Source organism: Branchiostoma belcheri, unplaced genomic scaffold (assembly GCF_001625305.1).
Source record: "Branchiostoma belcheri isolate BF01 breed outbred unplaced genomic scaffold, Haploidv18h27 scaffold85, whole genome shotgun sequence".
Taxonomy (NCBI): domain Eukaryota; kingdom Metazoa; phylum Chordata; class Leptocardii; order Amphioxiformes; family Branchiostomatidae; genus Branchiostoma; species Branchiostoma belcheri.
This window is the reverse complement of record NW_017804520.1, coordinates 1,219,306-1,233,879: the sequence shown is the minus strand read 5'-3', so window position 1 is coordinate 1,233,879 and position 14,574 is coordinate 1,219,306. Positions and strand designations below refer to the sequence as shown.

The window sequence follows — 14,574 nt, the reverse complement described above, 5'->3', positions numbered from 1 at the left end:
TGATTATTGATGACAATTATGGATATAAATTTATTGTTAAAATGGTTGGAGACTACACTCCTTTTAGTAGTCTCAATCAGTTTCATTAGGTTGCTGAAAGAGTAGTAAAATGGCTCAAGGTGTAAATGTATTGCCGTCTAATTTCTTAGACAAATCATATTCTCCCTGGTTGGCAAATTCTATTTCACTTTCAGCCGCCCCCCGAAGTCTGGTAGAGGCTATCCTATGCTTTTTGATGGCGCGACGAAATTGCTCTGCCATATTTCTACCCTCGAACGCATCGGTGCACATTTTGGAGGCCAGTTTAAGAGCTGTGTCCCTAAACAAAATTCAGTACAGGTTTACGGGTTACTATACAGATGCAGTTTTGCCACCCTGAAATTGTATAGGACGTCTTTAAGTACACAGCCCTAGTCAGCTTCAATGTCGCTGTCGGTGGAGACGGTGGAGTCCATGCTGGACGTACTACCGGAGCGGTACGTCGTGCCCACCGCCGCCAGGTTGATGTTGTCCTGCGACTGTCTGCGCGGCGGCACCTCGTACTTAGGCTCCCACGTCTTCCCCATCGTCTTGAACGCCGTCTTGTTCAGGTAGTCCAGCATGTCGTAGAAGACCAAGGACTCTTCCAGGAAGTCGATGAGGGAGTCCACCGTGATGTTCATGCTGAAGCCGTCCATGACCATGTAGTAACGCCACTGGTAGATCACTCTCTCAATCTGGGGAGGGTACAGACGGATTCGGGTAAGTGGAAAGTGACCTCAGACTACCTCCGAGAATAGTTTCATCAGTCACAATAAATAAACTCTAAGGACTGCAACACTTTTAGTGACAACAGCCGGGAATTGAACTCCCAACCTCTCAGTCCAGAGGCATGGTCGCTAGCTACTGAACCGCACACTGTATAGAAAGATCCTCAGAAGTACGTAATGTTTTGAAGATTCATTGATGCAAAAGACACAAAATATACAAACTGCTGCCGTTAAGCTTGTTTAAGCGGCAGCTCTGGCCATGGATAGCAAGCACATCATGTAACGAAAGTACATGTACACTGTACCACACGGAAAGGTTTATATCAAATTACGGTTGTCGGAAAGACAATCAGCACCAAGGGAAGTTCCGTCATACGCAGTATTGGGTCTTATGGCGGAGCACTGCGTTTTCCAAACTGATACAAACTGTTTTCTCTGTTAGTGCTTTGCCCTTTGCCGCTTTATTTACTAATGCCCCTGACCTGTTCGTGTATGTCTCCAGAGTCAGTCTTGATCACGGCGACGTCTACCGGGGTCAGGCCCAACTCCGCCGCCATAGGCACCCAGGACACGCCTGGCGGACGGGAAACAATGGGTGGGGTTTAACAGACGATTCCTTGGGGTATGGCGACATTCGTTGCTGGGCTTACAATTAATTCTGCTGACAACGCTGAATGCAGTCGTCTCCTAATAGATATGGTCAAGCATGCCTTGTCAGTATTGTATTATTCCTGTGAATTTGGCACGTCCATATCTGAAAACGTTAACTACAGTGTAGTTATAATTAGCGAAATCTGTATGGCTATGGCTATGGCATCATTCAAGTTTCAGTTCGAAGATTATTGCTGATACTCACCTAGTCTCTTCGCTCTTCTGAAGTAGTCTCCAATACTCTGTGTTACTGCCTTCAACTCTGCAAAATGATAGGTTTCTGTCATTGACAGGTACATTCTATGTTCATATCTCATACTCTGATGTATGCGAACAGATCTGAACCTTCTGTCACAAATCTGTTCGTATACTCATCATCACAAAGAAGCGAAAAGAACCCGAATCCACTTAGTATATGATAGCACTCATACTTGCTTGTACATTTGTATTTGCAAACTGTTCTTTTTTACTTGGCCCAATCGGGGTAAATACAGGTATGTACAATGAAGGCCTTCATTCATCAAACTGACATTATGGATCGCTGAGCGGTAGCGAATCTAGAATTAACCACATCGCAGAAATGCTATGTCGCAGAAATGACGGATTAGGTATGAAATTGAACTGTCTCCTTGACGTCAAGTTTCATTTCCAGCGTCCCTTCATTGTAATCTGCCATTAAATCAGAACGTCCAAATACGGGAGACGAATTGCAACGATTTCCGGTATCTGGCAGTCAACGTGTGCGCATCCATGCAGCCCATGGCGAGAACTCGCCGTCTATTTGTAAATTGCCATATAGAAATTTCGAGCTAAATAGCTCTTGGCGCTTGCGCTCGGTGTACTTTAAGACGACGCCACATCCGACAAAATCGACTTGGGAAAAATGCAAGACGTTTGGAGATAAGATAGTGAGACGTTGACTCTTGAAGATAAGATACTTTCTCTTGACTTGCAAATTGTTCGATTTTCCCAACGCGATAGTGGATGCCTTGGCCTTACCTCAGCGAAACATGCAATAAATCACACGTCACCATCAGGAGCATTATGTAGTCTCTACTAGCGACACTAGAAGTTTGCTTTTGTGTAACTTTATGGCCGGCTAAGTCCTCTGGAAAATCATTATGTTTTCCTTACAACTATTGTTTTTTGCTCTGTTTCCGTCTTATTCTTCTCCAAACAAACAAGGTCAATGACCCGGACCAGACGGCTGTCACCATAGTAACTGGTGCTGTAGTAGACACCCCTCATGGTTGGATTACATTATGTAGCAACGGCAGGGCAGATTTGAAGGGGCTGGTCACCATATATATGACTGTCTTTGAGTAAGGATAAACAGCAGTAGTTTGTTAGGCACTGCTATTTATGCCAAAACATTGGTAAGCTTGCAGTGCTGTACTGTGCACATTGATGACACTGTTTTACGAGCTCCTCTGCTGGTTAATAGTTGGTAGCGAAGTGGCAAGAGATCTCTGCTCAGTTCACAAATAAATCAATCTTTATTGCACAATCATTGTAGCAGGTACAATGTTAGCAATTTCTTGAGAAATACTAAATATCTGCGCTATTGCTTAAAAATGCTAATACACTACTAATACTAGAAAGGTAACATTTGCAAAGCAAAGCAAATGCATAATATTTACCTTCGCATATGGTTTGCTCTGTTAACTCTTACTCAAACACATTCAGATATATGGTGATAGGAGTCTAAATCCCTCCTGCTATAAAATTGAAACATCCGAGAGAGACAGTCTGGTTCAGTCAGGTCAGAGACGAAGAAGAGGAAACGTAGTAAAAAACAATATATTTTCCTTCGTTAAACATAAATAGTATGCTATTTTTATATAATCCGTACAATATACATGTATAAAAAGGCTGGCAGCCAGACTATGAGCCCCTGGCAGGTAGCCCACTTGTTGTTGACACCCAGGTCCAAGACACATGCTTCTGGTAAAGACCATTTCATGACCGCGGAGTTGGAAGACATTGTTGTCATGTCGATCATTATCTGTGAAGGACGTTGGTCTTCAGCCAACTGCGATGTTGTTGTGTAACATACAGGCAGAATTGCACTTCCCCTTTTAGGAGACTAAAATAAATCACTCTATAAGCGAATGATATGTAGGTTTTTATGGGGACTTGGCACTTGTGAAGTCTTTGTTGGTACATGTATGTCTAATGTTGATACACGTCCTCTTTTACTATAATCTATTTGCAATGCAGGGACTATGACATGCTAATAAGTAACTGGATTTGCTTCTTTCATTAAAGAAAATTCTGGTATACAATATGACTGATATGTTTTACACATATCGTTATATTTGGGACATTCGATTGAGAAAAATTGTATGACGGTAGCTTGCGTGCTTTACGTAGGGCGTAATCAGCCGTTTTGGTTTTACGTAATTCGTAGCCGGACCGCTCAAATTTAACGCAGAGTGTACTTGGTGCATTCAGTGTAACATTGGACCCGGAATTCAGCCTAAAGCGAAGCCTGTTTGCCAAGTTTAAATGTTTCTTTTCTGAATTTACCGTAGAAGACAGTAGCCCCATGCAAACCCCCAATAAAAAATAGCCCACCTCTCCTGCACCTGTCGTCGTTCTCCTCTCTGTGTTTAAAATAGATCTTTAACAGTGCCCCCCCCCATGCAGACCCCTACGCTTGCCCACCTCTCCTGTGCCTATCATCGTTCTTTCTGAATTTAGCGTTGATCGTTAACGGTAGCCCCCCATGCAGACCCCACAACACCTTGCCCACCTCTCTTGCGCCTGTCGATCGCCGTTCTCCTTTTAGAATTTAGCGTAGTGCGTTAACGGTAGCCCCCCATGCAGACCCCTACAAAACCTTACCCTGTCTGAATTTAGCGTAGATCGTTAACGGTAGCCCCCCATGCAGACCCCCACAAAACCTTGCCCACCTCTCCTGCGCCTATCGTCGTTTTCCTTCTCCCGTTTCCACATCGCCTTGTACCAGGTCCGTATTCTCTCCACCCACTCCACCTCCGTCTCGTCCGCGCGCATCTTCAGGTTGGAGCTCGGCCGCAGCGGCATTCTCCCCAGGACAATTCTCACGGGCCCGTGGAACCAAGACTCAGTCCACCTGTTAATACAAAAAACAACAACACATCACAATATAAGTATGATGTTCAGGGCCCGTGGAACCAAGACTCAGTCCACCTGTTAATACAGAAAACAACAACACATCACAATATAAGTATGATGTTCAGGGCCCGTGGAACCAAGACTCACTCCACCTGTTAATACACAGAAAACAACAACACATCACAATATAAGTATGATGTTCAGGGCCCGTGGAACCAAGACTCACTCCACCTGTTAATACACAGAAAACAACAACACATCATAATGTTTGATATAATCCGATTCTCAGCTGCAGGAGCCTGTGCACGTGGAACTAAGACTTACTCTTCCTTCAATACAGAAAACAACAGTACACCAAAAATCGTAGTATGTATGATGTTCAGGGTCCCGTCGATCCAATGCTGGATCCGCCTTTTAACACAGAAAACAATACATCACAATATGAATTAGTTTGATTCTCAGGGCCCTGTGGAATCAATGCTAGCTACATCACATACACAAACACATCACAGTACATCACAGGTGGTCGCGTCGATCGCTGCGTAGGCAATCGAGAGGTCGCGATTCTCGACTACCCTGAGCAAAACATTGTTCCCTAGGTAAACTTCACATGACCTCCTCTCTCCACCCAGGTGTAAAATGGGAACCTAGCTTTGGTTGGATCTGGAAAAGGCGAGGGAGGTAGAGGGCTGGGCCCTAGGTTGATTTTGTATCAATTTGTAATTTGCGTAACTTTATTTGACACTTTTGTTGTAATTTGGACTGAGTTGATTTTGTTGTTAATGGCTTTTGTTTGGGGTTTTACGCCCAGGAACCATTGAAAAAACGCCCTGGATAAATAAAACAAACAAACAAACAAACAAACAAACAAACAAACAAACAAACAAATCCTCTTATGTCGACCTACCTGATTCTTTTGATCATGACTAGTCGTGCGGATGACATTGTCCTGACAATATAAGAACCGGCGCAGGTCAAAACGTTTCTCGTCTCTGTACAGTCTACTCAATTCTGCCCTCTCAGTCCTCTCTATCTTCTCTACACAATAATAACCTACGGCTACAAGCTGCGTCCCACTTAAATATCGTCCCGTCTGGGGGGCCACTGGCGGACAAGTATGCCCAGCGTGTTCGCAATGTCTCGACTCAGGCAATAAACAATCCCTGCCCGAGTGATAACTTAAGACCTGTCCATCAACATGTACCGCTGGGCCTAAGGACGCAAACTTGGAGCGGTCATTGACCTTACAGCTTTTACACGTACACAGTCTAGTCGTAATAATTAAAATTACACAATATGCTCAACTGTGGTTTCCCGTCGACTCTAATTGGTAGTAACAACTTTGCGTAATAAACTGATGTTAGAGCAGGTATATATCATTAACTTGTATCCTAAAGCCTGGCAGTGAAGACTTTTGATGAGGTGTTATCAGGTACAGCATTGCAACAGTGAAGGAAGCTTGGCTTTCTTTAAAATAAGGAATATCTATAGGGCGTTGGAAGACTCTAGAAATCCAAGCGATACCCATCGTTACCCTGTATCCAAACGCCTTGCATTGCCCATATATCAGTACGTATATGCAAACTGTCTGCAGATATATTTGGATGATGAGAGTTTGGCTATTGGTCATGGAGTGACGGAAGAGAATGTAATGTTTGGCCAACACACCGGGTCAGCCCTGGACTATGCTGGGTGCAGGGTGGGGGTTGACGCAATGATGCTCCCCTATATACACTAGAACACAAGCTAAACGCCACCTCCAAATGACGATCTGATCGAATGCAAGGCAGCTCTCGAAATACTGAGTGCATATGCACCTTACTGCAGGTATATGGAGCTGTGCAGATATTTCTGTTGTCTACGTGAACTGGTCCATGTACTGGGTTTACGTGGAACGTAGGTGAATGTTCCATCTTCATTAACTGTTTTTACTCTTCTGTGAAGGGTACAAAAAATAATGGCAATAGTTTCTGAACAGCTAAATGTGATTCGTACTTCCTAAATTCTGAGTGGTGCAGGTAAAATTTGTCTGGTGCAGGTAGTTGCCGATGTTACCTGAACCGGTGCAGGTATGCAGAAAAAGGTACATGTACGTCGACCCGTGCAAGATTCAGAGAATGTCCATCTTGGCTAGAGCAGCAGTCGAGCCAGACATCCAGGCTCGAACTGTTAATTCGGTTGTCTGCCCGTAGGTTTTGAAGATGGTATAATGAATACGACAGGGACGCGGATCAAAATTCTAGACATTTTAGTCTAAGACTGAGGTCCCAAGGCTGGCCAGGCTGCGGGTCCAAACTTGGATATTTTGATCCTCAAGGAGCGAGGGTTGAAGTTCTCATTATCGGATCTGGGATTTCGAGTAAGACTTTGATCTAACCAGTTCAGACCAGAATCCGCCGGTCATTTCTAAAGATAAGTTTATAAAGACGATATCTTTAGACGATAGGTCGCCGCCGTCCACGCATTGATATAAATATTGACATATATTGCGGTTGCGTCGAAAGAATAGCTACGTGAAAACCACGTGAAATCCTGAACACCTTCGATTTATATGGGATGGAAAAAAGAAATTGGCTGAAAAGTTAGATAAGAGATTCAAGTTTTTTCCTATTGTAAGACTGCCGATGTTTGGTGATTTGCAACCAATGTAACTTTTGGATACACAAGTCCAAAATTTGACTGTATTACATTAAGGGCACTGCGTAACTGTGAATTTGACGAAGAAGATACTTACGTAGGCAATATTTCAAAATGAAATAAAGACGTAAAAACGGAAGAATACAACAAATACATCTGCGTCACACACGTCGTGCGATCGCCGTACGATCCCGAACTCGGGTATTCTTGGGATAGTTGTGCGTGTGTCGCACGACATTCATCCGTCTTCTTACGGAAGAAAAGGCTTTCGTACTAGATCCTTGTCGGTAGTTGGTTTTATCACAGCCTGCTTGAGAATTTTACAACATCAAACTCGTACGACGACCAACGACGAATGTGACCGCGCCATAATGATGCTAACGGCGCGCGCGACAAGATACTGATCAGCTGACTACGCTACCTTCTGAACACCAGGTGAAAGCAATAGAGAATGGTCTCTGTGCTCTTCTTCCCCTGCCTTGTCTCTCGGGATATGATAAACGGCCTCGCTGTCGCAGTGGTGGACCTGTATCCAGGACGGGTAGCGGCGGCGAACTGTCCGGAGAACGGTTCTCTCTTCTCCCCTTATATCAACTGTTTACTCAAAACGAGCCATGGCTGCGATGTGGAGACGAGTTGTTGGGCATACTTTCACTTAAAATGGGTCTCGCCACCCTGGATTTGTATCCCTCAAGGCACCACGGGGTCAACGAGACCCAAATGCCAACTTTCTATCCGGGGTTCCTCGACAAACAGTCGGGGCATACCTGCGGCTTCTTCTGAGGAGCGTGTCAGTAGGTCGTGCCGGCGGAATCTGTCTTCTACAGGCGGAGACGTCTCCGAGTAGCGTACAAGGAGGACAGCAATCTGGAGGGGTCCGTTGAAAAATTTATGTGACAAGAAGGTCTGTCGTGTTGACACATACATATTTCGTGTAATTAAAGTAGGTCTCTCGCTCCAGTAATTCATCAAAAACACTTCGAGGTGTACGTGCGTTGGCAAAAGAACCTGTATCAACCATAGTGTGTGGCAAAGTCAGCACATCTAGATCTATAGGTGTAGCTGTACTGAATACGTCTCCTTCAAAATAAAGAGATTTAAAACTGATGACGTGAATGTATATACAGACATACCATGCTTTGCACCTAGATCTCATATTCTTAACCTATCTGTCCAGCGATTAGACTACTTACACAAGAGATTATGTTTTCTGGAATTTATTCTACTTATGTATTAATGCCAATAAAATAAAGTCTATCTGCAGAGTGAATAATTTTATGACAAAACATGGTGACATGGTGCACACTCAAGTTTTTTTTTTTACATTTTTAATTTATGCCAACGCAGAGAGCATTTCCATCTAAAGTGCCTTTCCTCAAGGGCGCAAGATCGGTGGCATATGGCAGAACAAGAAGGGCAGGATTCGAACCCAGGACCTGTTGGTTCTGAGCCGAGCACTCTGTCATTACGCAACACTGGTACCCCACTGTTGTACCAGATATTAGGGTGTGGGGTGTACGCAGAACACGCGTTCAGAACATTGTCGTCTATTAGAGTTGACTACGGGTCGGCCCACGTGTGATTTTAACAGTTGACTTTCACATGACTTTCACATAGACCTTTCTGGCTGGAACTATGCCGAGAATTAATTAGCGGAAAACGGCCACATGCCCGCGGACCACAGAGGACAAATTATGGCGCATCCTTTAAAGTTAGCTTCACTTCAAAAGGGCGAATGTAGAAAATATGAAAGTCTAAATACAGAATACTTGTTACCTCCATGAAAAATGGAGGTATTGTTTTTGGCGTGTCTGATGTCATCCATATAATCAAATCAACATGGCCTTACGTTGCTTTAAAAGCCTGGTAGTATATATACATGTACCATCACGGTGGGACAGCTGTTACTAAGTCTACTAGATCTAGTATTTAAAAGCCTACTAGCCACATAAAAACCGTCAGGTTTCACCTCAGTTGACCGTCTACAACTTATATTAAACTGCAGTAGCCTGAAGAGTTGATTCCCTCATGTTGTGTGGCATCCAGCGTCAACCGGCGGTAACCGGCCGTGGTATGTACACTTGGAGCCGCCGGGTCCTTGGACACGGTAGTGCTAACTGTAGTCAAACACTCTTGTACATTCACGAGTTTCCCATTCCCAGGATGCATTGCGGGGGGGGGGTAAAATCTCACTATGTCACTATGCAAATAAGATTTTACCCTCCCAAGGCAATGCATCCTGGGTACGGGAAACTCGTGAATGGCTCGTTTCGCCAGGGACTGCTGAGCGCGCGAAACGCGGGGAGAATGTGTTATGTTACATCTCACACGCATCTTGGGACTCATCACCAATTATCGCACATCAGACCTCCCCTACGGCCGTCTCCTTTAAAGGTACACCCCACGGCGTGACGTGGTTTGTTTTGATGGAAAGCAAATACCGAACGATGAACGACACTCCTCAGGTCTTGGTTAGTCTGTCCCAGACTCCTTGGGCTGCTGGGAAAAAAAAACTGACAGGATTACTAGGATATTAGTGGCTCGTTCTCATTGAAATGTATTCCGGTAACGGAGGTTACACATCTCACTTTAGCTCTCCCAAAAGATATATAGTTCTAAGCTTCATCTTCTAGGAGCAAGGGAGCATAGGTACATGCAGGCATTTAAAGACTGTCTGGGCAACTTTCTTATATAATTATACCAGGTGAAGTTTACTACTAACATTGAAAGTAACAAAGAACCATTACGGAGGTTACAGTGATGGCTGTAAAACATTTCGTTCAGCAAGGATGGCTACCAATGACAGCGAACAATCCTTTCGTCCTCCCTTAGAAACCCAGAAAACTTGCAACATGTCATCAAAACGGCAATTTCTTGTCTTATCTGCAGCTCTATCTAAAATTCACGACCGTCTTACTTGAGCGGTCACGGAGGTTACAGAAATCTGCGGTAACAAAGGTTTCAGATCTCTCCAAACACGAGGCTATAATTCCTTCCCAGTCATCAGCCAAACATAGTGTTGTGGTGCATTTTTAAGTGTAGTGGGAGAGTGAAGAAAGCAAAGCAATGATGGCTCATATCTAGTCGTAAATTAAAGAGTGGCGACAGCATTTCGCACATTTGAATGAGAACGAGCCAAGTACGCAATTCTCAAGAGAAGTTAGCTGACGATAGAGATACGCCGAGACAACAACAAGAGTCTACCATGATAAGACTGGCATTATTTTTTTTACACAATTTGATACAGAGTTGTCTGAATTTGACACAATCCTGTACGTACATAAGGTATGTGAAACAAAACTGGCATTAGGCGATAGCATCGTATCATCTATATGTCCACGGAAATCATTCCTGATTCTATCTCAGAAGTTAATTATCCAAGCCGCTTTGCCGCTTTGGCATTTTGGTCGTTATTAACATTCAGGAACCTTTTATAAAATATATGTATCGTAAAAAAAGCAGTTATAGTGCGTTCGAACTGCCGCATTTTAATGCCCCAAACATTAGATTATGCTATGTGTAATGGCCGTTTCAGCCAGGCTTTGCCGACAACAATTCCCTAGGGAATACACGCATGTGATTTTTAGAATATTTTCAAGCATGGAGGTTATAATAATCGCAGTACTGTATCAACGGATCCACGCCAATAAGGCCACGTAGTAACATTTGTACATGTAATTTGGATCAAACCTTCTAGATGGCGCTTGCGACTATTCTGTAACAGCATTGATGAACAGCAGTTGTATCTCTCAGCTGTATGCTGCTGGGCCTGTTTCAAAACTTCACTCTTTTATTCCATATATATTGTACATAACTTCAGCTGTAACAAGAAATCGAAATTTCAGATCCCCACGTAGTATTTATAGTTGTTATGAATTTCTTGTTTTGTTCATTAGGCCACACCAAGTAAATTTTATGGATGACGTCCTTTGGATACCCTAAATCTAATGCGAGAGGGCGAAAAAAAAAACAAGAAGGGCCCTAAAAAACAAGATGCCTAGATTAGAAATATACTAGGAGACGACAAATGTTAGGACACAAATTGAATGAGGTGACACAGTGTAACAAGCAAGAAGTCTTTTATTCATCATCAAAACAGCAATAAATCAGGTGGAACAGCAATTGTCGTCCTGTCCTGTTTTCGCATCACAGGTTTCATGTCAATCTGACGATTTGTGGCACTGTCGTGACTCTTTGGTCATAGTTACAGGAAGCGGAATTTCTTGTTTTTTTTTCTAGGAACAGGCCAAAATCAATGCGCGCGCGGACGTCATCCATAAAATTTACTTGGTGTGGCCTTATTGTGAATTTCTCCATGATTTCTTTGTCGCGCACATGGAAACCTGGAGTTCAGAAAAAGCCTAGCTCCACTGTACGATTCACAACCCTCCATTTTCCCTCCAATTTGACCTTCCTGTCAGTCTTTTTCTTTACAAAATTTTCCCTCACTTCCCGCCCCGAAATCAAAATAAACCGCAGAGACACACACACATAGAGAGAACAGAACATCCGTATACGGAGGTAAATTTCTAAAAAGTCTACTTAGTATTTTGGTACTTTACCGGAAGTCCCTTCCAGAATCGTGATTCAAACAGACTTAAAATAGCAACTTTATAATGGACAAATGACGTCCACGTGGAATTTGTAACGGCTGTTGTCCCCCATACTTCACTCTATGGCGCATATAGACTTTCCACACAATCTAATGAATAAGCGCTTTCCCGTTTGCTCAGTTTCACATAAGTGTTTGAACAAGCATCGCGTGGTTTACATTCAAACACAATCGGAGTGGGGGGCGAGCGATTAGCTCTGACAGTCATATTTCGGTCAACAAGAAGGTCGCTGGAAGCATGTGTCTATTCTGTTTGCAGACTTAATTGTATGTAGATAAGGCCACGGCAAGTACTTTTTATGGATGACATCAGCGCGGACATTGATTTTATTTTCGCCTGATTTTGGAAATAAAAACAAGAAATTCTGTTACCCTCTGACAGTGGCCAACATACCTAAAATGGGCAAAGATGTCTTTTGCCATGCCGTAACGTGGATGTCAGATAAATATGAAGAGAGGAGACTAGACAAAGCTCTTATTTATTGTTTTGTCTTTTACTTTGATGCATTGACGTATTTCATTCCTTTCATATGTGATGGTGGCTGTGTATATGTGATGTTCCTACTGAATCAAAAACCATTTGTACAATGATTGAAAACTTGTTTTTCAAAGCTGTTTTAGTGAAAAATGTGAAAATTTGAAAATGTAGGAATCTTGTTTTTATTTTCGCCCTATCGCATTAGGTTTGGAGTCTGTGGGGGATGTCAACCACAAAATTAACTTGCTGTGGCCTAACATTCTTTTCTCGGCCCCTATTGGAAAGCAAATGGCTGTTTAATTTGTGAACAGAAAAAAATTGGTGTCAGGAGGCTGTACCTATAAATAGGTGATCTTAAAGTTGGTTACTTATTGATATACGATCAAACCAGTCTATAGTGACCGTTCAAATGACTCAAGAGCCTCTGCATCTTAATCGAGTCATGTCGTAGTACAATAGCTTACTCCAGTGTTTTCTTAGTAGTAAAGAAAATGTGAAGACAGTAAGAGTGTAGTGAAAATCTAATAATAGCCTTAGGACGCGAGTAGCAATTTTGTTTTATTCAGAGCCACTTATTTAACAAGAGGCTCTTGTTAAACAACTGGTTGTGACTGAAGAAATTTGTCATTCAGTCATTCACCAACCTGATGAAACTAGTCATGAAATTATTTATGTAGCTTGCTATTCATGGAGGCTACTAGACATACACATCCAAAATGATGCTCGCAACTTTACAAAACTATAGCTGGATATTCTGTATTTCTAGCCGCATTGCCACCGTAGCTTATACAACACACAGTGACACGTAATCATTAAAGTCATCCATATTGTGGACGTATTTTGTGACCGATATAAACAATACTCGAAGAATTGATTGTCATTTCATTTTAGGAAATGCATGTTACGTGTTTCGGCCAACCTTAGTTTTGAAAGCTCTTCCTCTGAACCATTCCAAGTTATAAATTTTATGTCTGTATCTGCTAAAGCCAGCATCCATCACGAAAGGCTGTTAAAATGAAATAGCACAATATCATCTGTACATATTAAACCATCGATCACACAACTACGTCTGCGTTTGGAGATGTCTTTAGGCCATGTTGATTTGATTATCTGGATGACATCCACTGGGAACCCAAAAAACTGATGCGAGCGTGCGAATAAAAAAAAGGTTGCCAAAAAAGTTACCTTCATTATGAAATCTTGGTTGTCATGGAGGTTGAACAATTGACTAAACACACAGAGTAATATTTTATTGGCATGGTGAATAATCGACTCATATTCCTTCACATTTTCTTCTTGTCCTTTGGAATTGATTTTCGCATTCTGTATCGTTTTCCAATATTTTTTTTTCAATTTACGGCATATATTTGCTCATCTTGCAGCTACTTTGTACGATTTACAGTATGGTCGAAACCTTTTTTTTTGGAAAAGGACGAAAATTCATGCGCGCGTAGATGTCATCCATATAATCAAATCAAAATGGCCTTATGGCAAATTGCTTCCGCGCAGAGCAAACCTTTCAAAGGTATTCAGGATTTCCTGGACTAGCCCAGAGGTGCTCTTCCTTCTCCCCACCGCACTATCCCTTACGCAAGGCCTTTGGAAATTGCTCGGATACGTAATTGGTCATTACTAGTTGTGAGTCCCGGAGGCGTGATTGTAACTTAACTGTCGCCCGTTTATGGATTCAGGTAGAACAACCGTTTGGTTGAACGTGACCGGTTTGGTAATTCACAGAACTGCAAATCACTGTTAAGATTTAAGAACATTCTAAAATATTTCCTACTAAACAACCACTCATCTGTATAATTTGGTCCTCATTTTTTTTCATTCTCGTTGTGTAAATTTGATCATATGGATAACATCCTCTGGAACCCCAAAACTGATGTGATCGTGCGAATAAAAAAAAGTTTGGCAAAAAAAAAGTTGCTCTCATAATTATGAAATCTACGTGATCATGAAGGTTGAACAAATGACAGAGATGGCAAATAATCTACTCTTAAAATTCGTTTCTTTACATTTTGGTCTTTTTCGTTTGATTTTGACATTCTACGACATTGGTATCGTTTTCCAATATTTTTTTTGCAACTTATGTATTTGCTCATTTTGCAACTATTTCGTACGATTTATTGTTGAAAACTTGTATTTTTTTGTAAAGGGCCGGAATTCGAAATTCATTGGAGCGCGGATGTCATCCATATAATCAAATCAACATGGCCTGAATAAAAAAAATGGAAGAGCCCCGCCCCGCTATTAAGGACTATAAACGTCTCCCAGCGCCCGGTTATTTTGAGAGCTTTGCGAGTCTACAGGCGATTGTGTGCGCTTCAACTAAACACGACGAGTGA

At 42.4% G+C, this 14,574-nt stretch overlaps 1 protein-coding gene across 1 annotated transcript; it reads right to left on the bottom strand.

Annotated features, from left to right (window-relative positions):
* Positions 1-93: 93 nt before the first annotated feature.
* On the bottom strand, positions 94-5,477 carry LOC109487080. Its single transcript, XM_019791041.1, has 5 exons — positions 5,407-5,477; positions 4,316-4,497; positions 1,606-1,662; positions 1,219-1,323; positions 94-757 (listed from the first exon to the last, which is right to left on the bottom strand). The coding sequence occupies exons 1-5, from the start codon at positions 5,442-5,444 to the stop codon at positions 411-413; spliced, it is 729 nt and encodes a 242-aa protein (XP_019646600.1). The 5' UTR covers positions 5,445-5,477; the 3' UTR covers positions 94-410.
* Positions 5,478-14,574: the final 9,097 nt, after the last annotated feature.